Source organism: Halichoeres trimaculatus, unplaced genomic scaffold (genome assembly GCF_033239565.1).
Source record: "Halichoeres trimaculatus isolate MK-OKI-2021-1 unplaced genomic scaffold, fHalTri1.1 fHalTri1_scaffold_5, whole genome shotgun sequence".
Taxonomy (NCBI): domain Eukaryota; kingdom Metazoa; phylum Chordata; class Actinopteri; order Labriformes; family Labridae; genus Halichoeres; species Halichoeres trimaculatus.
The window spans coordinates 36,315,477-36,341,895 of NW_027437183.1; the positions used below are offsets into that span (position 1 = coordinate 36,315,477).

The 26,419-nt window shown below is 40.3% G+C and overlaps 1 protein-coding gene across 1 annotated transcript in view; it reads left to right on the plus strand.

Annotated features, from left to right (window-relative positions):
• The window catches only part of whrnb (whirlin b), a 200,259-nt gene that overhangs the window by 112,643 nt on the left and 61,197 nt on the right, over positions 1–26,419 (plus strand). The window contains exon 4 of the mRNA XM_074669842.1: positions 24,726–24,994. Coding sequence (XP_074525943.1) covers positions 24,726–24,994 — 269 coding nt within the window. The remainder of the gene's footprint in view (positions 1–24,725; positions 24,995–26,419) is intronic.

Genomic DNA, 26,419 nt, shown 5'->3' on the forward strand with positions numbered 1-26,419 from the left:
GTTAACTCTAACCCTAACACTAACCCTAACCCTTCCATTCATCAATCAACAAGCAAAGTCATTTGTATACGGGGCAGGCAGTGATTGACTGAGGTAACCACACTTATTCTCCAGCCAGAAACATCACAAATACAACCAAATCATCAACAATCAGGCTGAGGAGGGGGTTGAGACAGACACAGATACCGACACACATGTATAGAGGCTGATAGGAGACGATTGAGGAGGACTATCCCGGTAAAAGTTGACATTTTATATTTTTAGGAAAATCCTGCAGACCCTACCTTTAGATCTACAAACAGTGAATAGTGTTCATTAGGAATGGGTACCGAATGAGGTACTTTTAAAGGTACCAACTGAATTCCATCTGTAGTACCGAGTATCGATTCACATAAAATCAAGAGGTTCCACGTATAGGTACCTAACACATCCTGTGACTGTGAGAGTGGAGGAGTAGGTGATTTCCCACGCTGGACATGAACACAGCATTGCAAGGTTACATATTGAAGAATAAATATGTTAAACTGAAAAAGTTTGAGATTTTATTTGTAAACAATTTATTACCACATAAACATACACAAAAGTACCGCTGAGTACCGATACCAATTTCCAGGTACCAGGCATCTGTACCATATCATTTCAAATGTGAAAGGTATCCACCCCTGGTGTTTGTGTTTTGAAAAGTGACTTGTGTTAAGCAAGGCAGCTAACATGCTGGAGTGAGCACCCTGACTGGGGAACATAGTGAGTGACAGATTTAGCCTCCAGCTTAAAGCTAGAGCTGTTAAACACCTCCTAATAATGATGACCAGCATGTACCAACAGGGAGCTGTAAGCAGCATTGATCTGGTTTGTATGCAGTGTGTGTGTAGAAGAATAGACTGGAGGGGAACAGTAGACAGGAGGTTCAGTTTCTTAGCCTGGTAGCTTTTTGTGCCTCTAAATAATAAATGTGCGTCAAACTAAAACACAGACAGTAGGGTGGAGAAACCATACTCTCTAAAGTGACAGTAGAAAGCATTAGAGACTCTCAGAATAGTCTGTTTGTTCCAGCGTTTGTTCCAGAGTGGTGGACGCTCTCTGCAGTCCGAGCTCCTGCATGGGGTGTGCTCAGGTCAAACAAAAGCAAACGTGGGACGTGAGTGAAACAAACAATCATTAAAAGAACCTGTGCAAACATGGTGTGTTCGAGGAGTTAAAGCAGATCAGCAGCATGTTGGCAGCTGAACAGGACAGAAAGAGACGAGCAGCGGGTTTCAGGGTTTTTACTGAAGGTTAAAGAACCCCTCAGAGCTGAACACCAGGATGGAGATAAATGAATCAGTCAGGAAGTCACCTGAACCAGGAGTTAGTTTGGTTTATCCTCTTGGACTCACAAACTGAAGGAGAAATTTAGTCTAACAGTTTGTCTGATACACTGATGAACTCTACACTCCCAGTGACAGCTTGAACCACCCATTCAGTGTCTCTTCATTCACTCTGTTTTTACACAAAGGTTCAGCCACAATTTATAGTCAGAAACAAAAAAAAGAACCTAACTGACTCAGCTTCTTTTTTCAGGCAAGTATTTTTTGTTTAAATCGGGATTCAAAAAAAAAAAAATATATATATATATATATATATATATATATATATATATATATATATATATATATATATATATATATATATATATATATATATATATATATATATCCCAGAAATGGAAACTGTCTCATAATACGCCTTTGTGTCCTTAAAGAGTGGGGATTCTACTTTCAGATACTTTTAACACATATGTAAATTAATACAGCTTTATGTTCAGTTGAAACATGCAGATTTTCAAACCTCTACATATTCATATGTTGTAGAAATCCCTGAATCTGTCTGTGAGCTGATCAAAAACACCCTGTTTTAAAATTAGCACCAGATCTCCATGAGACTTGCTGAAATGGATAATGTTAACACATTGAAGGGGCTGTGAGGAGTTTGAAAGTGGTCTTGAAAAAGTCACCCATCTATATATATATATATATATATATATATATATATATATATATATATATATATATATATATATATATATATATATATATATATATATATATATATGCCTAATCATAACCCGCCCCCTTAAAAATAAGATTATCAGCACCAATATAGGTTATTTTGAAATGCTACTTCTTAGCTTCTTTGTAGCTTCTTGACAGGGTCGGGCAAAACCACATTGATTTAAGGCAAGTCCAAGTCTCTATGACAACACCACGCTGGCAAATGAAGTTTAGTAGCAAGTAAACAGATCTGTGTTTTTCCCTGCTCAAAAAAGGATTCCTGTGATTAATTTTGTAGTGGTGGTGGACACTGGAGCCTAACTGTCAGACAGAAAAAGGACAGATTCTAACACAGGGGCTAAACTGTTTGTGCTAATGTCCATTCCAACCCACAGTCAGCAGTTATTCTGCAGTGGTCTGTTCAAACTTGAGAGTCCATCAATAAAATGAAGAGTTAGATTATGTTAACTCTGATTGGTAGATGACTGGCAGGATATAGCTAACCAGGACTTAATAACATTACACATTACAGACGTGTCTTAGAGCATCAAGTTGTCGGCTGTGCTAAATATAAACAGCTACTTTAGTACCTACAAACTGACAGTGTTTACTTGTTGTCACGTTTCAAACAACAGGGCCACACAATTGAACTGAGAAATACCTTACTTTTTTTCGTTGTATCTAATAAAAAAATTGCCTTGGACAAAGAAAATTTGTTCCAAAACAAACACACTTGGTTAAAAGTCACATCTTTACGACAGTGTGCGTGGGACTCCGGGCCCAGAAGGTGGCGATGCAGTCACATTAAAACAGACCCTCCTTACAGCATCTTTAAGCATAACTCTTTCGTGACCATACACTGTAAAAAAAAATAAAAAAGTAAATAAAGGAAGTCATCTTGCTCAGCTCAATGTGAGGTCGCCACAAAAACTGATCCCCCTGGTGACTGGTTGCAGTATAGGTCCAAAACTCTGTCTCCCCAGCCACTCCAGATGAACTGTGGTCAAACTTAAAAAAAATTGAAACACCTGGTAGAAATGTTTCTCACACCCACATGCTGTGGTGATTTGAAGATATTATTGAGTTGAGTTGTTGTTAAGTCTGCTTTTTTTCTGAAAAGTTTAATTTTCATTAGTTATTAGGTTTAAAATAAGGCTTTACATTATGTTTACAATGATTGGCAGATGACTTTCTTTTGTAGGTTTTTTCTGTTAATATGTTGGGAGGTAGAGCAAAGAAAAGATTAGACTTTCAAAATAACATTTAAATTTAAAGGGTGGAGCCACGCTGTCCAGAGTGGGCCTCAAACACCGAGGTCTGCACAGGCCTCCAGTGTTCTGGCCAATAAAAGGGAAAGAGGATTGTAGAGCAGGGGGCCTTAAAGAGACAGCAGCCAGATAAAGTGTTTCAGACAGAGGCTGAAATAAAGGTTGTCTTCAACAATGCTGTGAGAAAAATAGTTGTTGTTTTTTTTCAGCTGTAAATCATGTAAGATTCTACAGGGGCACCAGAGACAGAATAAAGCTAATAAATAGCACAATGCCCTCTCTTTAAAGCTACACAACTCCTCTGCCATTACAGAAACTTCAGACTGATTCTGAAACTCATGGATTTGTTTTCTATTACACAACATTTGGAGGTAAAATCCAAAAAGAAATGATTTTTCAAAGCTGGATCTGACATATTTTCTGAGGAGTTGATTTGTGTTTAAAATGCTAAAACAGTAAAAACTCTGGTGTGGTCCTTAAAGTCATGTTGGTGTATTAAAGTGGTTGTTGGAAAGATTTTCCGGCGCAGAGCCAGCTGTCATCATCAACATCTGCTCCCTAATTCAGATGAACCTGTTAGCATTCCTGCCACCTGCTTCCCATTAGACCGCTAAACCTGTTAGCGCTGCTAACATCTGCTACCTGCCTAACAGCCTCAGTCAGCCAGCTGACTGCACTGCAGCGACGGGCCAGCAAAGATGCTTTATTAGCCGTCTAAATCTGTGCTGTGTGCTTTCAGGTCAGCTTTCTGCCTCAACAAGCAGGCCACTCTCACTGAGCTATTTTTCATCCTGCCCGAGGCACCGCGAACAGAAGCCAGCTTCTCCTACCTGTAAACAATGAGGCTGAAACCTCAATCTGGCTTTCCTGATAATATCACACTGTGTCCTACTTGGGGATGGAAATCAAACACGTCCTTATCTATTTATTTCTGTATTATTTCCCAGTCATCCAGACCATTTGGGATGCTTTAGAAAAATCATCTTACGCTAAGAGGAAGGAGATTAAAAAGCAGGAGCTTGAAAGACATCCTGGAAATTTAAATGTTCTCCTTTGAAAGAAACAGCGAGACGTTTCTCAGCTTCTGTGACGGAGAGATGAAGAGGTTCCTCTTTTAACACAGGGAATTGTTCAGTCATGCTGCAGGACTGGAGGCTCTGACGCGCAGTGACAGAAATGTTAAAGCAGAGAAAGGTGAAAGAGCGGGGCGGGTGGAAGAAAAAAGAAATATAGTAGATTTCCCTCCGTTCCTCGCCAAGTTTCACAGACGAGCCTCCATTCAGCGCTCGTCTGCAGGCAGTCGCTGCTCATGGAGCAGAGCTGCTGTCCATCTTTACAGTGTGTGTGTGTGTGTGTGTGTGTGTGTGTGTGTGTGTGTGTGTGTGTGTGTGATAGACTGGGTGCATCAGATTGAGTGATCCTGCCATTAGACTGAGAGCAGCAGACAGAGAAAGAGGCTGTTTATAATTTCCAGCCGAGCATCTCTCTTCCTCTGTTTACTCCCATTCTGTCTCTGCCTCTGTCTGTCAGAGTTTTTGGCTCTTAATAAAATGGAGGGTAGACGAGAAGTAGTGACAGTAGTCATCACAAGATAAATGTACAGCCTGTTTTTACTCGTTTGTCTTCTTTAGATATAACTAATCCCATGTTTTGTCTTTTTTTCTGCACAGCCCCATTTATTTGTCTGTTCGTGAAACATTTCTCTATTCCCTTATTTGCTTTTTATGATTATCATTTTGCAGTATTGCAAAGCAAAATGTGATCACACATGTGAGACCCTGCCCCCTTGTACCTCTGAAATAAGTCTGCAATGTAAGATTTAAAGGTAGAGTCAGCAGGATTTTCCTAAAAAAAAATAAATGTCAACTTTTCCTGCCCCATTGTCGTTGATGGGCTTACATGTGTGTCAGTGTCTGTGTCAGCCCCCTCCTCTGCCTGTATGTTGATGATTTGATTGTATCGGGACATTTCTAGGTCACGGCTAAAGTACACCAGATGCATCTGCAGTGCATCTTCGCACCATCACTGCAAACACAGGTTTTATTCAAGTCAATGTATCTGGATCTGCTCTGTTGCAGTCTGTCTGCATGGCTGATCCGTCGTGTTGCAGGTAACACGCAACCATCCTACTTTTGACAGACGCAGAGCTGTGACGCATAAATTCAGCGTGGGTGTGGTGTGTTTTATAGCCTCACTGACCACCGCCTGCTACAACGCTGCCTCCTTTTTTGTCTTTTAAGTTAGAGGTACGTCAGCAAAAGTCCTCCACAGTCACCATGTTTGTTTTTGAGTTTTTTGTTGTCATAAACTTTTGACCCCACCTTAACACGAAGAGGAAGGGGTCTGATCTACGTTGTTGTCGGTTGCAGATCATTTTTTTTTGCTACTATACGTCGCCTGGTACTGTATGCATCAGGGTTGTAGATCTCTGTTATGTGTGCTCTCAAACCTAATAGTCACACCAGCAATGACGGTGTAGAATCCTTGTCATGGTACAGTGCATCTCCAGTAACTGTAATGAAACATCATACGCCACTATCAGGTTGTTCTTCCACTTTGGTGGTCTAGTTAGTGATGCAAAGTTGGTTAGAGCTCCAAGCTCGTCAGGACGGGTATGTGACATGACCAACAGTTTGGAAATCAGTGATTCAGAGGAACCAGTGATTTTTCTGTTCACTTTTTGTGGTTTGTTTTGGTGTTGTTGTTGTTCTTTGATGCCAGTGGGTTTGTGCAGTATGAGCATTGTGCAATGTGTTGAGCAGTGTGTGTGTATGGGCCATTGTGTAGATATGTTTAAGGGTTTTTATTACAATTTATGAAGGCAGTATGATGTCAGCACTGAGTCCACAACAAATTTCCCCAAGGGGCTATTTTAATCTATTCTGTTCTATTCTATTCTATTTTATTCTATTAGTTAAGATTAGATTAGATTGTATCGTCCCTTTTCAATAGAGATTTGGTATGGTGAAGGTAAACAAAAAAAGTATTTAAATGTTAAAAAAAAAAAAAAATGACATAACCCCTTATCCATCCTGTCTTTATACAAGACTCTCAGTTGTTGCACCTTGCTGATGCAGCAGTTTTATAGTTTCTTGTGCCTTTGACAAAGAACGAGGAAAAAACATCCACTTTTTTATGGTCCATTTATTCTGATTACAGCACAGACAGATTTTTTTTTCCCTCACAGCCACCTTTGTCTGAATAAGCTCCGTAGATGTTAAATCATAATCAAGAAGAAACATAAAGTCTACACTATGGGCCATCGGGCACCATATTATTTCAAAAGTGAGGGGTATCCGTCCTTAATTTTCATTAGTGTTGTGGTGCTTCATATTCATTGAGGCAGAAACAGATTCTGTGGTTAAAAAAAAAATCAACATAAACATTTAAACAACATCTGTTTAAAAGTCTTTAACCCTTACTGGGTGACCTCCTCCAGCACCAACACCCTGATCTGTGACAGACTCCCACAGGGTATTTAAATACATGAAAGTGGATTGTGAGTCCATCGTGGATCTCCTTTAAACTAGTCCATTTTGGGGCAGGATGCTTTGTAACACAGCATGTTAGATTTATGGTCCAGCCTTTATGAAGCTGAAAGCAGCAGAGCAGCCTCCTACATACTCTGAAACTGTAATCTGAAATATCCCTAGACTCAGCAGTGCTGAGACTGTGGTAGATCCATCATCTGCTCCATGTGAATAAGCCCAGCTGAAAGTCATATTACTCATTTATATTTGTTCAACATAGCGACACTTTGTGCTGCCCATTCATTACTTAAAGAGAGTGGAAACACTCAGCCGTATCCATTAGAAAGTTATATAAATCTGCCCCAAATCCATCCAATTATAAGGCTGCTTCTGACCTTGGAGAGGGGCACTGAGACCAGCATTCTGATCCATTATTTTACTGAGAAGTACTTTTTTATTTGTTTGGGTTGCATTAAAAGCTGGAGCAGGTTGATAAGAAAGGTATCTCCACTTCAGTACTTAAGGTATTTTGGTTATTTACATAACATCAGTAAATAGCAGTGTGGCATGATTAGAGGTAATTAAAGAGCTTTATTGATCCCCTGTTGGGAACTCAATTGCCACAGAATACACATGACTTATTTGCCAGATACATCATACATCAGCTGTTACGAGGCAGAAGGAGCAGGACAGGAAATAAGAAACGAATATATATCCAGTGAATTTTTCAGAATAAAACACAACATGGTGACCCCAGATCCTACTTCACTCTGCTACAAAATAAGAAGAACCGGGCCTGAAGCCGATAGGCCCATGGTGTTAAGAGGCAGAGGGAGACAACATGAAGCATTTTGGCAAAGCATCTGATGGTCACTAACAGATAAGAAAGGCAGTGGAGAAGGTTGGTACACAGATCTGGTGCCTCTTGATTGACAGGTGGTCACCCTGTAGCTGTTTGAAAAGAGGCTAAAGTCCCGCCTCTTAACCTCATTTAACAAAGCTAGGTAAGGTTTAGCTTTTCCAATGTGGCCCCCAACGATGATGGGCTTTAAATTCTGTATGAGAAAAGAATGGGTGATGTCATGAACAATAAGTCCATAGTATACATATTCACTTACAAGCTACTTTATTAATCCTCTATTGTACACATAGTGATGCCAGTTAGAAAAAAAAGAGTATTTTTTATGTTTTTTTTTTTTGTTTTTTTTTTTATTTTTTAATAGATCAAATAAACAGAATCTAAAGAAATTTTCAAAAAAAAAAAAAAGTAAAAATTAATAAATAAAAATAATATATCTTTTGGATTTGTTGCGTAGCATAATGGTCAGTAATGAAGGGAGAGTTATTTATACATATTTCAACACATAAAAAAATAAAAATAAAATAAAAATAAACACATGCATAATACTTGATGGCCTTAACAGCTTACAATGCATGCCACAAAAAAGTGTTTCCATTTATACATGTTCCTATTTATTAATAAGCAAAGATAGTGCATTAAACTATTTACATATTTTATTACATATTTTATTTTATTCAAACATATTTTTTTTCTAGACTGAGAAATACTCTGGAAAAAAAGTTATTGCACAGTTTTGAAGAGAGAATTGGCTGAGTTGATCCTTACAAGAAAGTCTGCAAAAAAGAGATTCTGTATGACCTCCAGAGGGTCACATGGCAAATCAAACACTGCTGTTGGTTCCTTAAGGTCAATTCTCTTTTTAAAACTATTTAATGACAACTGTGATGTACTGCGCAAGTGTCAAAGGCCAAAAAGTTCAACCTGAGCATCAGAGTGAAGAAGAAAGGTGATTTAAGATACTTTGAATGTGGCATGGTTGTTGGTCTAAGTGTTTCTCAAACTGCTGATTTCCTAGGATTTGAACCAACAACCATCTCTAGGGTTTACAGAGAATGATCCCAAAAAGAGAAAATATCCAGTGAGCAGCAGTTCTGTGGGTGAAAATGCCTTGTTGATGCCAGAGGTCAGAGGAGAATGGACAGACTGGTTGGAGCTGATAGAAAGGCAACAGTAACTCAAATAACCACTGGCTACAACCGAGGTCTGCAGAAGAGCATCTCTGAACACACAACACGTCCAACCTTGAGGCAGATGGGCTACAGCAGCAGAAGACCACACCGGGTGACCCTCCTGTCAGCTAAGAACAGGAAACTGAGGCTACAATTCACACAGCAACACCAAAACTGGACAATAGAAGATTGGAAAAACGTTGTCTGGTCTGATGAGTCTGGATTTCTGCTCCACATTCAGATGGTAGGGTCAGAATTTGACGTCAGCAACATGAAAGCATGGATCCATCCTGCCTTGTATCAACGGTTCAGGCTGCTGGTGTAATGGTGTGGGGGATATTTTCTTGGCTCACTTTGGTTCTCCTTAGTACCAACTCAGCATGGTTTAAAGTCCACAGCCTACCTGAGTATTGTTGCTGACCATGTCCATCCCTTTATGAGCACAGTGTACCCATCTTCTGATGGCTACTTCCAGCAGGATAACGCTCCATGTCATAAAGCTGGAATCATCTCAGACTGCTTTCTTCAACATGATGGTGAGTTCTCTGGACTCCAAAGGCCTCCACAGTCCCCAGATCTCAATCCAACAGAGATCTTTTGGGATGTGGTGAAACGGGAGATTCTCATCATTGATGTTCAGTCAACGAATCTGCAACAACTGTGTGATGCTATCATGTCAATATGGACCAAACTCTCTGAGGAATGTTTCCAGCTCCTTGTTGAATCTATGCCAGTCAGACAGATGAGGGAGGATTGGACAGCAATTCAGATCAAGTTGAAGTCCAGCAACACTGCTGACAGCTCCTCTCATGCTGAAGGTCACAACACTGTTTTGTCCATCATGCTCTAGTCTGAGTCTTCCTCAGGCAGCAGGGCAGAGCAGGCCTCTCACTTCACGATGAAACCACCAGAGGAGGAAGATTTGAAGATATCTGAGATTAGACAGATATGAATCGATAGTGGGCCTGACTTTGGCAGTCTAACAGACAGTCAGTGGGTCTAACAATGACTGGAGCCCACTGATGCTGACAGCCAGTGTTTATTTGTCGATTTTGACTGGGGCTCAAAAATTACAGGCTGCCTACAATCAATGAAATCATGGATTGTGTTTCTCTAAAGCTTGATGCTTGAATACTGGGCCAGATGATCAGGATCTTCAGTTTTAATACAATGAAACGCTGCCTGAAAGTGTTCTTAATTTTTAAAGATTACCAAGTTAACATTCACTAAATCCTCTTACCCTCCATGTTTTTCTCTGACTTGTCTATCCTGTATGCTCTGATGGATACACAGACAGAAAATGTGGAGAGAAGAAACAACCTGTTCACAGCCGACATCAACATGTGCATGTGCATCTTGTGCTCCATTCATCCAGACAGACAAGCCTTCAACAACAGATGAAAAGTGTAATGAGCTTTGAATCGTCTGGCTGTTGTGTGGATGGTTGTCAGAGTCGATGCTCCAACGGTTGACACGGGTTTCATTCAGACAGGATCATGACTTTGAGCGACTGGTGTGTTAACTCCAGTCGCTCAAAGTTGATTCAGGTCTGACTGCAGACAAATGACATTAGCAGCTGAAATTCAGAATCCATTTGCCACTGTGTAGCTAATAAAGAAGTTAGTTTAGGCCCCACAGTAAAAGAGAAAACCACAGTAGACAGAAAGATCAATGTTGGTGTTTCTTCTTTAGCAGTTAAACAGTCAGCTTCAAAAACAGAGTAATAAAAGAAAATGTGGTAAAACAAGAAAATCTGTGCTCTTAGGAGGAGGTGCTGCTCTGTGAGTGACTCCTGGCACCGCTGTCTTCTGAGCCATGTCAGAGAAGAAATTCTGTCACCTTTAGAGCAGACAATAAAGTCTATCCACCTGTCTATCGATATACCTCAGAAAGTGTGTGTCACTGTCATTTTTCATGCCTTCTTTTGCTGCCTTTATGCGACTCAAGGTCTTCTTGAACCTTGGTCTGGTGCAGAATTGTTTTAGTACTGTACCATAGGTATTTAAAGCCATAGACTGTGTCTCCATGATGTCACTCATTTGTTTCTGATACAGAGTTTTGAAGCCTATTGTAAGCAGATACCATATTGAAAATGCTGAATTCATCCTCACTTTGTTAGAGTTAGGGCCAAAGAATCAACAGAAGAAGATTATTTGTAGCCCTAAATATGTTAACATTTTGTCTCTCCCATTCTCTTATTCCTCTTCCCTACAGTGTCCATGACAGTTACATGCAAACAGTACGGACTGAGACAAAAACCATCCCTGGTATTTTAAACCATATGGGACACCCACATTTGATAACCCACACCTTTTTTGCTCTTTTCAGTCTCTTGTGTTCGTGTTCTATACCAACTAGGGCTGGGATGATATGCCATTCTCGCGATCAATTCTATTACGATTTTTGGGGTGCTGATTAATTTTAAATCATGATGCATTGATATTTACGAGTTTTGCGATTTTTAGTTCACTTTTGTAACACCAGACCAAGTGAAAAAAGTGAATTTTAATTCAATTTAAATTTTAAAGTTGATTTCAAACTTTTGTTGTTTGTGTTAAATGCCACTCAGGGCCTGGTTCCTCTATATCTGTCAGAGACTTTAACTTTACACAGCCATACAAGGTTCCTTTTAGATGTTCCAAGGTCTAGATACAAACATTGGAGGGACCATTCTTTTGCTGTTGCTGCACCTACAGTGTGGAACAGGTTACCCCCCAGACACCCGCACCACCACAAGCTTTGGTCTTTTTAAATCTAAACTGAAAACTCACCATTTTAGAACGGCTTTTAACCCTGACTAAGGCTTTTGGGTCTTATGCTCATGTTAGTTTTATCTTGTTTTATCTCTTTCGAATGGCTTTTATGCACCCTGCCGCTGCATCCCACCTACCGTTGCTTTTTTAAGGTATCTTTTTTTTATGTTTTGTTCTTACAGTATAGTTTTATGCTGCTTTTATCTACAGTGTTCTTATTTATTCTCTGACACTGCCGTAAAGCACTTTTGGGAGCCTTTTGATTGATTGATTGATTGATTGATTGATTGATTGATTGATTGATTCAAATGATGATGATAATGTCTACAGACTATATCAGGAGCCATATTTTCGCATAAAATGCACATCACCTGAGTCACAGAGAAACATTTTGCCCTCCCCTGGAGAAAAGTGGTAACTTTATTCCAATCCTGTTTATGAGAAAATACTGAAATGAAGATTTTGAATTTGAAAAAACAAAAAAAAATTACGAAGAATCCCGATTTTTATAATGTCAAACAAAAAATCTCAACATACAGATTTTTCGTTTTTTCTACCACCCCTAATACTTAGTGTGCAACTCTTTGAAACCATGTACACCATGCAATGGGTTAACTGAAATCATTGAGAGTGGACACAATTTATACTTAGAAAAAATGTCATTTATCAACATTATAAAGTATTCACAATAACTGTAGATATAAATTCACTGCAAAACTATTGAACTATTCATCCATGTTTCTCCCTATTTATGCTATCCAGTCACTGCACATGAATACACTCATTCAATTACTGTTCATCATCTACTGACCACTCATTCACTTACTGAGGGTAAAAAAAAACATTGTATTTTGTTTTCTTTGTATTTACTTTCTACAAAGTTTTGTTGTCTATTTTATACAATGACAATAAGGTGTATTATATTCTATGTTTACCCCACCACTCCACTCCAGTAATGAATCTTAAAGCAGCATTCATCCTTTTCAGTCTTACAAATAGCTACCGGCAGTGAGGACATTTAATTCAATTTCACTTGAGTTCACAATACACACTTGGCCAAACAACCTTAGCCAAAATGATCTCAACATTTTATAATAATAATAAAAAAAAAAAAAATACAGACAATGGGCCTCAGTATGTCTCAATGGCCAGTGGTCAGGAAACCTTTTTTTTTTTTTTTTTTTTTTTTTTTTTAATGCATCACAAAACAAGGCAGGACCAAAAAAGGACTGGTGTCTAACAATGTGATTGGTCCAGTCCAGTGTCAATCAGTGGCTGATCTACTGGTTTATCTATGTACCGTTTATCTACTCAGGATACCAGATGGCCAGTCTATCCCTACATGCAAACAGACAATTTTGCAAACCAGGCAATGACTCCATTTAGCAACTTCTAGCAAATTCTAGGATAGGTGGTAGCTACTTTTCTTACTGAAGAGTGGGCAACACTTCAGACAGCTGCAGACACAAGACTGAGGAGTTCCCACAGTCGGTATGTTGTTGTAGTTAAGCTAAACACAATCTGGTTTTGTCACAGTTGGTTTTATTGTGAAAGTCAAACGATTACTGGAAATGTACAGCATACTTCAATGGAAGTTGTTCTGACCAGATAGCTGTGAGCTGTGGGGTGCCCCAAGGAAGTTGTTTGGGCCTGCTTTTGTTTTCCATATTTATTGATAATTTTCCTTTGATTTTGGATTGTGCCACTGTTGCAGCATATGCAGATGATTTGACAATTTATGCTTCAGCATATACAATAGATGAATTGACTAAAATATTAAATAAGGCATTAGAGTTAACAGAAAAATTGATGCATTGTAATAAACTGGTTCTTAATAGGGGCTAAACAAAATGAATAGTTTTAGGCTCTAAACAATCATTAAAAGAAACTCATAAGCTTCACATATCTTTGGGTAACATAGAGATAGAACAACTAACAGAGGTAAAACTATTACGATTGTGTACAGTCAAATGTCCGGGAATAACCAGGTAGATGGAATAGTTAAAAAGATGGGTAGTGGTATGTGATTAAACGCTGCAGAAATTTAATGTCTAACTAAAGTCTACTAAAGCAAGTGAAGCAGGCAATGTTGCAGTCACAATTAGACTATTGCTCTATAATTTGGTTGAGTAGAATAGAGAGTGGTATGAAAAGGTTACAGGTGGCCCAAAATAAAGCAGTTTTTTTTAATTCCTATATGCCCCTCTAAACAAAAGTTAGATCAATGAATGACAGTTTGGCTTGGTTAAGTGTTAAATGCAGGGTGCAATACTTACTAATATGTCTTATCAAAAATATCACCAGAAATACTACAAAGGACCTCAGAATCATAATCATTTTACCCGACAGTCATCGGAACGTCAGTTGGTGTTGCCCTGATGCAAAACCAACTTTAAACAGAGGACAATATGTTACAGTGTAATGGTGGCATGGCATGTCTTACCCTTTTTTTCTGGTCTGAAAGAGTAATGTTAGGTGCTTTAAGAAAAAATTTAAGATTGTTTCTATTTACCCAACATGTATAACTGAGAAAATGCATTGTCAAGTGAGCATTATTTATTTTGTTGAAGTGATGAACTGCAGTCTGAGTTTGTGAATTTGACTGTGATATAATGTATTAGTGTTTGATGTTTGCTGCTTTTTCGGTTGATGAGATTGGTCAGACCCCAGGAAGAGGAGCTGCTGTTAATTTCAGAAGGGGATCTAATAAATAATAAATAAATAATAGATTGACAGCTGTTCTTCTTCTTCTTGTGTATTATTTTCGGGGATTGTAAAGATGTGGGGAGGGAGACCCAAGAGGAGGTCAGACTCTCAAAAGAAAAAAAATTAATTGTTTTTGTCACCCGGCTCCACTCAGATTCTCCCAGAATCCCTCACAGTCTCTACTCCGCAGCCATTGGCTGCACAACTGCTGCCAATGGCTGCACCTGTGACGGGGGAATTTTGCTTCAAAACCGTACAGTGGTAAATGGCAGAGCCACGCTGTCCACTCTATACAGTCTATGCTTAAAACCCACAGGATCTTTTAAGAAACTCAAAATGAATCTTGCTGTGTCCAACTTTTAGACTGGTGGCGTGCTGTGAGAGGCCTTGCCGGTACTCTTTAATAATCCTGTGAAGATTGAAAACAAAAAGTCTAATCCCAGTGGGAATACAGGAATGAAAATGTGATGAAAAACTGATTTCTGAGCAGGTTTTGGCTTCTTGAGACTCTGGTCTTAAACTCTCAATCAGCTGATGAACAACCTGTTTGAGTTCAAATCCAGTTTTGGATTAAAAAAAAACATACTCTCTATTTTTTTGTCTCTTGCTCCTGTTTCTTTTTTTTTTTAAATTTGCATTTTGAAGTTTCACTTACAAACTGCGATACCATCTATCTGTGCAAAATGCAGATTCTTGTAATTCTATCCCACGGTTTGCAGATATAGTTCAGGAGTGTATAAAGGAGATGCAGCTGTGTATTATTATTAGTAATATGTGTGTTTTTACTGCATGGAGTGGTCTGTTTTTACGTGTAGCAGGCTCAGAGTAAAACTATCTTTTATTTCGACCTGTGTTTGCGTTCCCTGTGTTTCTATCGCCTGTGGCCTGGACAAATCCTGTGCAGACACAGAGGAGGAGTGAAGCCTCCGCTGCTGCGCTCTGACACGCTGCTCACGCTACACATCCTGTGTAGGTGTTGGAGAGGACACTCATATTTGCACAATCACAAGAGGTCTCTTGTCAGATAGTGTTGGAACAAAGCACAAAGCCGATGTTTGTCCCGCTCTGTCGTGCTCAGGAAAAACAACTTCAACTCGAAAAGGCAGGTGAGATGAGTTTGATGAGGTTCGTGCTCGGTTCTTATCACGGCTTGTTCCTTTAATACCTCATGTAGGACGGTCTCTGCGTTATTAACAACCTCTCATCTCTTCCTCCAACAACCTGCAGGCCAAAAAAACAGCTCCTGCTGCTGAAAATAGAGGTTAGCTTTCTCCTTGTGAAGAGGACAGAAACCATGCACCTCCAGCGCTCTGCACTCACATCTTTCATCTCACACTTTATCAGGAGTGATCGATGAAACTCAAAAATGTAAATCATTACCGCCGTGGACTCAGAGAGAGTGGAGGAGCTGCCGTTCCTGGAGGAGATATTGAGTTAGAGTGACAGCTGCACATGTTTCTGTGTGTTCCAGCTGTTAATAAGTGTGTGTGTGTGTGTGTGTGTGTGTGTGTGTGTGTGTGTGTGTGTGTGTGTGTGTGTGTGTGTGTGTGTGTGTGTGTGTGTGTGTGTGTGTGTGTGTTTACAGAAGGTTATCTTATGAGGGTGATGGGACAACGTGTGAGCCCCTCCGTGTAGTGTTACGTTTGCAGAATATGTAAATCAGGTTCCTCTTATCCTCAGCGGGCTCCTGCTGCTTCTGCTTTACATAATCATGGCAGTGCAGGGAGGTGAGGGGAAGAGAAGTCAATAACTAATTTCTGCCTCCACTCTTCCTGCTGTGATATAGTGGAAGCAGGCTTTTTCTGCTGCTTTCAGCACTCTCCTGTTTTCCTGCATCCTGCTTCACGTCAGTCTTGACGAACAGGCCTGATTAGACGTGTAATTCACAGATTCTGTCCGTCTGTTTACATGATCCAAGCTGGAGCTCATTTGGCTGGATTAAGTTGAGCATTAAGGTTGTTTCATCCTCTGATAATCAGCTCTGCGGGTCCTTAAAAAGGTCCTCAAAGTGAATTACATGGTGAACAGGGAGGGGGTTATGCAGATGTGTGTAAAAGTCTTTAAAGCAGGAACCTTTGATAGCCCTCTGTCAGAAACCACAGAGCAGGAAACAAAAGGAGGTGGACCCAATCACAGTTTAACACAAAAAGTTTTTATTTAAACTAAACTCCAAAACCAAAAACACTAGAAAAACTCACTGGGTAACAGAGAAGATATAGCAACACAGGACAGCCAACACAGACAGGATACAATGAACCACCCAACAACATACTACGGGCTCTAATTTCGTAGACCAGGCACAAGCGCAAGCGCACCTGCCCTGCGCCGGCCGCACAGACAGGGTGTGACCAGGGCACTTTGCAAGTTTCCTGCAGTGCCAAGAGAGGTGCAGTCAAGGCGCAGAGGAGCGCAGAAACTCGAGTCCACGCCTCCCTCCGCGCAAACGGCAGAGAGGGAGGAGAAAAGCCGTGAGTGGGTTTAACACAGCCAAGCACTGTTTTCACCAATCAAATGAGCACCTTTCCTCGCCTTTAAATGCCCTGCGGCCGAGGCGCAGCGTCTGATTGGTCTGACTGATCCCTGCCACTGGGAAAGTGTGCTGGAAAGACCCAGTAGCGGAGACGGTCAGAGCCGCTGTCCATGCAGCAGGAGGATGGACATTGGAGTGCACGAAACGGGTCACCTTGTGGGCCAGCTCCTGGGACAGATTTAATCTGTTCCTTTGTCATTAATAGGAGTACAAAATGAAGAGACATTTACACAGCTGGCTTATCCATTCAGAATACTTTTGATCCACCCGCACTCCTGGTTTGTCATCACCAAATAGCAGAACCTTTGGTGATATACTGTATACTCTCCCAGTGTCTCCACCTCATCCTCCTAACAATAATGTACTCCATCTTTTTAGATCACCTGAAAAATAAAGACTAAAACAGAGAAATATGGGAAATCACGGGTAAATCCTTAGTGACATACATTTATTTTGTCTCTTTTTTCTCCGTCTTTTTTCTCCCTCTTTTCTTTGAATTCAATGAAATGAGAGAACCAGATATATACTCAGTATCAGATGTTAAGGCTGTTTATTGTTTAATTGTAAGATGTGCATCAAACTTCCAGCTGCCGTCAGGTTAACTTTCCATTATGACAAACGGCTTTAATCTGACATCAGATGTGACGGGACAGTTAATATAGATACAAATGTATATGCTGGTTCAGACAGTTACATTAAATAGTGATTGCTGTGATTGTTTACTGCATTAAAATGTGCCTGACACTCTGGAAACCTGCCTCTGAGGCTTTGTTAACGTGAGCGCACATGTGCACCTGTCACCAAATTACAGCTGTGGAGGGTGCGCTCCGCCTTGTGCCGAGGATAGACCAGGTTGGAGCTGGCGAGCTTTCAGCGCACTTTCTGCGCTGTTTTTGGCACAAAAATGGCACTGTGCCAACATGAATCTGCCGACACCTCCCCCTGGTGCGCCGTCAACTCCCCCTGGTGCGCAGTCACACCCATCTCTGCGCAGACGGTCTACCAAATTGTCAAACTGGCTGCACACTGTGGTGTGCTGCACGAAATAAACACTGCGCGGGGAGCGCGGGGTGCGCACCCCTTGCGCTGTGCCACGAAATTAGAGCCCTACATGTGAATGTTGTATGTAGTAGGCACAGCATACTGCCTACTGCTTTTACATGTGCTATGTAGTCTGACTGTTCTGTTTGGTCTGTTTTGTAGCATACTACTCTGGTTGTAAATTTTAGAAGGTAGAGCTACAGATGATATATATATATATATATATATATATATATATATATATATATATATATATATATATATATATATATATATATATATATATATATATATTTTTTTTTTTTTTTACCTTACCTAATAAAAAAACATACATAACAAACCAAGGGTAGATCTTGACATTTAAGTTATTGTGTTAATCACATCACAACAGAATCATCATATTTGATTTTTAATCTTACACCAAAAGTTATATCTGTTACTGCAAATAAATCTGGAAGGGGTTTACTTCTTATTTTTACAGCTGATGGAAAAAACACTTCTCTAAAATCCATGTATGGTTAAAAAAAGTAATTATTGGTTTATATAGGCCTTAATGAATTTGTAGAAGTAAACACCTCTTTAACAACTGGAAGTAACAAGATTTACTATTGTTTCTTTCGGTCTATTCGTTTAACGTTAGTACTGTTGTATTGTAGTTGTAGTGCCAACTCATTCCAGTAGATGGCGGTAATTCACCAAAACTCTCCACTCACATAGACAAATAGCGTTAGCACCGTGCATTGTTGGAAACAGTATGCCAGGTAGACTGGTGTGTTGCATGCTGCATATTTTCCTGGATCATTACGGCATCTGGGGATTTTGGCATACTGCAAATTTTGCTGTGCATTGTGGGAAACAGTATGGTACACTGGTCCGTTGTATACTGAGAAATTTTCCTGGATCTGTAGGGCAAGTTTTCACATATTGACTACTACAGACTGGATTTCAGCCAAAATAGTAGGCACTGTTGGTGTAGTAGGCGGTTTGGAAAACAGTCAGAGACTATATAGGGAGGTGATCAAACACAGGTGAGTAACAAGACACAGGTGACACTCATGAGGGGCAGTTAACCTGGAGGGAAACACAAGGAGAACTGAATCAAACACAGTATGTGGTGCCATCTTGAGCTACCACAACCATAACATTTTAAAGCACAGTGTAGTACAGACATGGCAGTAGATGGAGACACTCCTGCTATGGAGAGACACATATGGAGTACCAAGGTTTTTTAGGCAGATCTTTCATGATTTTTGAAGTTGAGATGATAACATGGTCTGTCTTTGACCTTGTGTGTGTTTAAAATAACATCTTAATGCCACAATCTAATGAGCTGCTTTGTTGCATTAAGTCTCCTAGCACAGTTTATTTCCTCTTTGGAGTTTGTAGCCTTCATCGTCTGTCAGAAACAGTAACAGAGTTGTGTTTGTCATGGTTGAAATGTCCCTGTCCACACAGTGATTTTTGGAGCTTGGCTAAAAATCAGAGACTTTTCATCTGGTATTCTTGCTGTTTGTTGATTCTGTGACAAAGACAGAGTCTGAATATTCAGTGTTTGGTCCTGGGCCGCGGTGACTGACCATTTGTTGTCCTGTCTTGTGTCTGTCATCTGGTTGTCTTATCTCTGACGCGCCGTGTGGAGAAAAGCCAGGATGTCACCTTTTGTTCAGCTGTCCCAAACAGGATAATTAACCTCAGAGCTGCATCACTTTGTTTGTCTGTGCATGCGTGTGTGTGTGTGTGTGTTCCATCCTGCAGACAACTGAAAAGTTGGGAAAGTTGGAATGACCTTGTGTTTCGCACTTCCTGTTTGGTAATAAATCTGTGGCCTGAGGCGGGGAGAAAGAAAAGACACATTGCCCGAGTCACAGATTGTAAATCGAGGCACGTGGAGAGGAGCATATATAACCAGAGGGGGAAAAATGGAGATATTCACTGAGTACGTGAGAAATGCTCTCTGACGTGCTGCTGTGATCGAGGAGAATCAAATCAACCTCTGTGCCTGGATATGTATTTCTTTAAAATTCCTGGAACGCTGACAACAAAAGAAACCTTCCTGGAGTTTCAGGTTCATGTCTTCAAAGCCTGACTCTTCATTGTTACAGGAACTCTGTAAAATAACAACAAATCCTTTTTGTTTGGCTCTCTGTGTTTGCTGAAGATCAAAGTACAGCCAAAGAAGCAGTCAGCATGAAACCACCTGACAGTGAGGTCTGAGGATTACTGAGAGTAACTCAGCTTCAAACAGAGAGAGGTCTCTGAACAGGAGCTTAGCATCATAACCAGACACTCATGTGGTTTTCTTTAGCTTAGCATGTCACCCCAATCATAGCTTTTATATTTCACTCTTTAGAGAGCACCTGTAAAAACATGGGTTTATAAAGTGCTTTGACAGACGAGCATGTTTCACTTATAATGATAATAACAGGGTGTTTTCTGGGTTTTAAAAAGTTTTTAAAGGTGTGTTAAATGGGTTTAGATGGGTTTTCTAGATATATGCCTGATCATAATCCACACTGTAAAATGAGATTATCAGCAACAATATTACACAGTACAGGTTATTTTAAAATACTACTTCTTAGCCTTCTGACCAGGTTGACCAGCACCAGATTGATTTACAGCACGTCCAGGTCTCTATGACAACACCACCCCAGCTGACGAAGTTTAGCAGTGAGAAGAGAGATCTGTGTTTTTCTCTGCTGAAAACGATTTCTGTGATTATTTTTGTAGTGATGGTGGACACAGGAGCCTAGTCAGAAAGAAAAAGGACAGAAGAGCAGAGGAAAGAGAAACAGGAGAGAGATAGAGCACAAGCTAAAGGCTAACACAGGAGCTAAACTGTTGGTGATGATGTTCACTCCAACCCACAGTCAGCAGTTATTCTGTAGTGGTCTGTTCAAACTTGAGAGTCAATCAATAAAATGAAGAGTGAGGTTACGTTAGCTCTGATTAGTGGATGACTGGCAGGATTCACTAACATTAGACATTACAGACATGTCTTAGAGCATCGGACTGCCAGTTGCACTAAATTACGACAGCTACTAAACTACAAACAAACTACACAAACTGACAGTGTTTACTTGTTGTCACGGTAGCCTACAGATACGTCGGAGCACCAGGCTGCCAATAGCGCAACATATAGCCGGCTACTACAACGTTTGCTTGATGTCAAGTTTCAAACGGTAGTGCTATGTAACTGTCCTGATAAAGCCACAGGTGTCGCTGGTGTTTCAGTGTAAAGTGTGACCCTGTTAACTGTTGACTCTTAGTCAGTCATCAGTAGCCACATTTACATACAGACCTTTTCTCATTCGGATTATAATCATTCCGATTAAAGCTCTCAGGCGAACTGTTTACATGTTAAGCAATCTATTCCAATTTGGTGTTTACATGTGCCATATTCTTCGTGGACTTTTTTAAATAGTTCAGTATTTCTTGTTTTCCTACCGTCTAAGCGTGCAACAATGTCTAGTTCTTTGAGAGTTTGTATTAGAAACAAACTTTCCGACGCAGACCAGTGCTGTGTGCTCTGTTTGGAAGCCGCCATGTTTCCATGTGAGTAAACGTCATACGTCACTGCTTGTTTACGCCAGGACAGAGCATTCGCAGACAGAACCCAGCCTGACAACTTTCCGATTCACTGTTTACATGACAGGATTTTGCTTTTAATCGGAAAGAGAAAAGGAAAATTCTACCCCTGTGTATCGGAATGAAATTCCATTCAGATTCGGCCTGTTAATTCCAAATGAGGTGTTTATATGGAGCATTTCATTCCCTTTGGGCTTCTAACCCGATTCTATTTGGAATATCTGGCTCCATTTTAACGTGGCTAATGACACGTTCAACTGAGAGTGAACAGTTAGCAGGGTCACTCTTCACTTCAAAACACCTGCAGCTCTGTAACGTTCAGTACTTGACAGAAGTTGACTCCATGGTGTAGTGTCTTTTCTGACAACTGACCACAGAACAACCAGACATTTTCATGCTGCTTACAGCTTTAATTTAGTGTTTATAGAATGTTAACTTGTCCGAATGAATGGAGCTAAACGCTGCTTCCATTGCCAAAATGCACACACATATTTATAGACGTTGACAGTAAATTGGTCTCTAAAACATTTTCATAGGTTTTGACCACTTAGAACTATCATGTATCTCTGACAGCTGGAGGACACACACTAACACACACTGACAATTTAAAGTCTCTAGTTAACCTCAGTCTGTGGACAAAAAGCCCACAAATTAACAAGTATAATGTGCAAAGGCCCCAGCTGAGACTCAAACCAGGGACTCTCTCTAAGTGTAGCAACAGCTCTGACACTATGACGCCCCACATTCAGAAGACATGTTAGATTCTCCATGTCATAAAAAAAAAAAAAACCTCTCAGCCTCACAGGTTACAGAGCTCATCTGTCAGGATCCCACACAGCAGTGACTCAGCTCCTTCAGCACTGATGACTTATCAGCTGTGTGAGGATGTAGTCATCATCTTTAGGGTCAGAGGTCAGTTAAGAGAGCAACTTCAACCTTTGCAAGCACTGACAGAGACCAACATGCCATTGTCCTGATTAGTTAGAGCCTCTTACAGCCTTATCAGAGTTTCAAAATCCTGGGAATCTTCAGAGTTGGAAGCTTTCCTGGGGAGTATTAGGCAATTTATGGGAATTTCCTGGAATTTATATCAACTGCATTTATCTGGTCATATACGTGTATAAAAATACATTTTGGTTTGGAATAAGCAGACTTGGATATAAACATGTCAAATGCAATCTTTTCAATCGGCATAAATTTTCTCTGAGTCTAACTGTCTGTATATAGGAAAATATAGGCCTGGCTCAAGGGCCAGGGCAAAAACAGGAAGGACACTGTAAGTATTACGAGGGTTGACTGTTCATTGAACTAAAGTAACCCTTATTAATGAGTAAATGTAAAAAGGTGTGTTAGTCAAGTCAGTGGTGTGAATGCGGACATGTGTGATATTGAAGTGTGAGAAGTTGTCAAGCAAAACAAAGACAGACGAAGGTTCATGTGGTGGCCTTTTAAGTCAACTCCAACATTGAGCACTTAAGGATCTTCAAGACCGAGCGGAGGTAACAGGGCAGGTTCAACAAACATAAATGCAAATGTGCTTTATACAACATTCGAAAATTGATTCAAGTTGTAGAACAGTAGAGGTTTAGTGGTTTCTTTCACGGAACAACAGACACAACAAATGGTGAAAAATAAAAGAAGATTCCGAAATTTAAAACAAACAAACAAAAAATTCCTCTCAGCACTAGAGAACCTAAGAAAGTCCCTTTCAAAAATGACAAAAAAAAAAAAATTCATTGAGCTTCTCTTCAGGTCATGTTTTCTACTCATCAAGAAGCCAGACTTTGGCTAACATCTCATTATGACTGTTCATTGGTTTCTTTTTTTATATATTTATTTTTATTAATATTGGCTTTCAGCCCCGCGTGAGACTCTTCTCCTGTTTTAGTATTTTAACGCTTGTTTTCATTTATTCCTTCAGTTTTTAATAATAAATCCATCATTTTAATTGTTTTATGCCAGCTTTTTTATCTTTTTTTTTGTTGTTTATTTATGTACAGCACAAGGGGCAACATCCGGTTTGGAAAAACAAAGCCTTTTCAGGAAGTGCTAAAAGTTTCTGTTCATTGTAGGGATGTTCAATACCACTTTTCTTTTTTTTTTTTTCAGACCAATACCAGTACGGGTACGAGTACTCTCTGATACCGAATACCGATACTACTAGTACTTTTGATCCATAAAATTTCAATGAGCAGTGACAGATCATTTTGATCAAAGACAGCACAGTCACTCTGACAGTAAGTCCAAATAAAACACAAACGACTCTCTCTGAGTTTAGCTTTTTTTTTATAAATATTTTTTAAAAATATTAAAAGTGCACAATAAAACAAGCAACTGTCAGAGTTTAAGATTTTTTTTAGTAAACTAAAGCGCAAAATCAAACATTCATTCATGTTGTCTGAACAGGACCCGGCGCACATTTGCCGTGGTGTTAAACTGCAGTAATTAGCAGCAACTTGTGGCCAGGAGGAGTTACTCAATGTCGAGATTTTCTTGCCTAGAGTATCTACTGCTTGTATCTGCAGCCTTCATAAGTACTGATCCCTAGTTCATTGAGAATCCACTTGAGTCTGGCTGCAGAGACCTGAAGTCAGCCACACACCCAGCCATAAAAAAACAGACTTTTACAGCATTAAAAACATAAATAAATAAATAAATAAATGAAATTACAGCCTGGCTCCAAAAACAGCCTTTGAGTTGAGTTGAATTGGGAGCTGAGGTCATCATGGTCAATGTCATTAAATGATGTTTTTCACAGAACAACAAAACCATGAATGGTGAAACATAAATAAAAGAACTTTTTAGCAATCAAGTTTTTAGTAAAATGTATTCAAATTGACGGTGACAAAACACTGAAAACCAATTAATTTCCCAATATGCCATGAAAAATTTCTATAACTTACCAGAAATTTCTCCAACTCGTCCAACCCTGTTCTCAGATGAAACCCTCACAACCAAACAAGTGGAAGCTAAAAAGCCAACCTGACTAGTCACTGAATAAGAGAGGGCCAAAATGTTCACAGAGGCAAATACTGACTCTGGGGTCAAATTGGTCTGGTTAAAAGAGTTACTGAGTTGAAAGGGAAACCTGTGCCTCAGGAAGCTAAGAAGACCTGACTTAAAGTGCCATCAGTACAGAGTTTGACATCGCCCACATATCTGTCTGACCCAGTACAATAAAATGTCCTCCACTGCTGACGGAGGTCCGCCCGAGTTCATCAAAATAAAAGTGCAACCAAAGGTCTTACAAAGACCAAACTGGTCTGGGAAGGTGGATCGTTTACCTGGTGTATTTCCCTGGTGTGTTACAGGTGGGCGACCAGATCATGGAGGTCAACGGTCAGAGCTTTATCACCATTTCCCACGATGAGGCCGTCCACATCCTGAAAACAGGACGCCACCTGTTGATGAAGGTGAGGGATGTGGGTCGTCTGCCTCACGCTCGAACCGTGGTGGATGAGACCAAGTGGATCTGCAGTCAGGCCATCGCAGAGACCAGCGCCACAATTAACCAGGGCTCGGTTAGCAGCCCTGCTGTCAACGCTGGAGTCCAGACCAGCGCCGGTACCTGCAGTTCAAGGTAAGAGCATGACTCAGGTCTGTGTGTGGCGCTGCAGCACAGGTGTGTCTTTTTCCTGGGTGGATTACAGTGGAGAAAAACACTGATACAAAGTTAAAGATACAATCTGTAATGACTTTTGTGTTATATTTGCTAAAACTGTCATTACGATCCAACAGCAGAATAAGATACAGAGAAGCTGGGACATAATTCACTCTCTCTGGGGCTAACTAGTGTTTTCCAAATGATTTTCCTGAGTAAAACGTTTCCACCAAGTGGTTCCGTTTAGATCAGTACTATTACGGGTACGGGTTGGATTGGTAAAACCTGATCCTGTTTGCGTTTCCACAGCCAACCTTGACCCTCTTGGCAGGCAGCGTTTAAGCCAGATGTGGTTAGCCGCTACGTAAAAACATGGTGCCACAGTAGTGTAACACAGTGTACCCCGCAAATAAATCCAACGAAGAAGAAAAACACGAAACAGTAAACAAGAAGCAACAATGATCATCCAGCAGTTTTTCCTCTCTGTGATTGGCATGTAGCTCTTTGTTACAAAGAACAATCGAGCTTTGTTTCAGAGAAGTCTGTGTGCCACCAGGAGAAATACAGCAGCCACTGTTGTACAGGAAGTGATGATTCTTTTGACCAATCAACGGACAGCAGTGTTGTAGATCCACCTTCTGGGGTTGGAATGTCGGGCACCCCAACAGAAGGGTACCAAAAAGTGAGACGGTACGGGTCAGTAATTTGAGGAGCTGTCTCAGTTTTGGTCAAAAGAAATGCCATAAAATTTGTGCTATACCAAGACGATCCAAACTTAACATTTTGACCGGAATGGGGCTGTAGATGTCCGTCTCCAGTGCTGCTCACAGGGGCCGTTTACACGACAACAGTTTTAGGGTGAAACACAAAAGTTTTGTTGCGTTTCAGCCTCGCATTCACATGGAAACAGCATTTCAGCCGACCTAAAATGCAAACTTTTGTAAACGGCCTCCAGAGTGAGATTTTTCTGAAATGCTGCTGACACTGTTGAGTGGGGGACAGGCAGCTATGAGCCTCAGCCTGGGCTACTGTTGACGTCCTCAATGACGTGGAAAGCTTTGACAATAAAAAGATGCTGTCACAGGCAAGACAAAAACCGTTGGACTTGGTCATCCTTGGCCATCCATCCTTGTTAAGGAAGCACTTGACCTGTGCCCTCTGATCATCTCTGTTAGCGGTAGTCTCCTCCTGGGACTATAAACAAAAAAACACAGCACTGAGTCCCAGTATTTGCACTGCTTTCAAAGTTGTTGTACAATTATGATTTTAGTCTTATAGTTAATATCTAGTTTTTCCAGGGCAGGTCTTTGCTGGTACTGTGTCTCCTGACAGACGTGCAAGGAGGTTGTACCACATTATTAAGTAAGGCACAAATATTAAATTATCCACCTACACGGCTGGTTT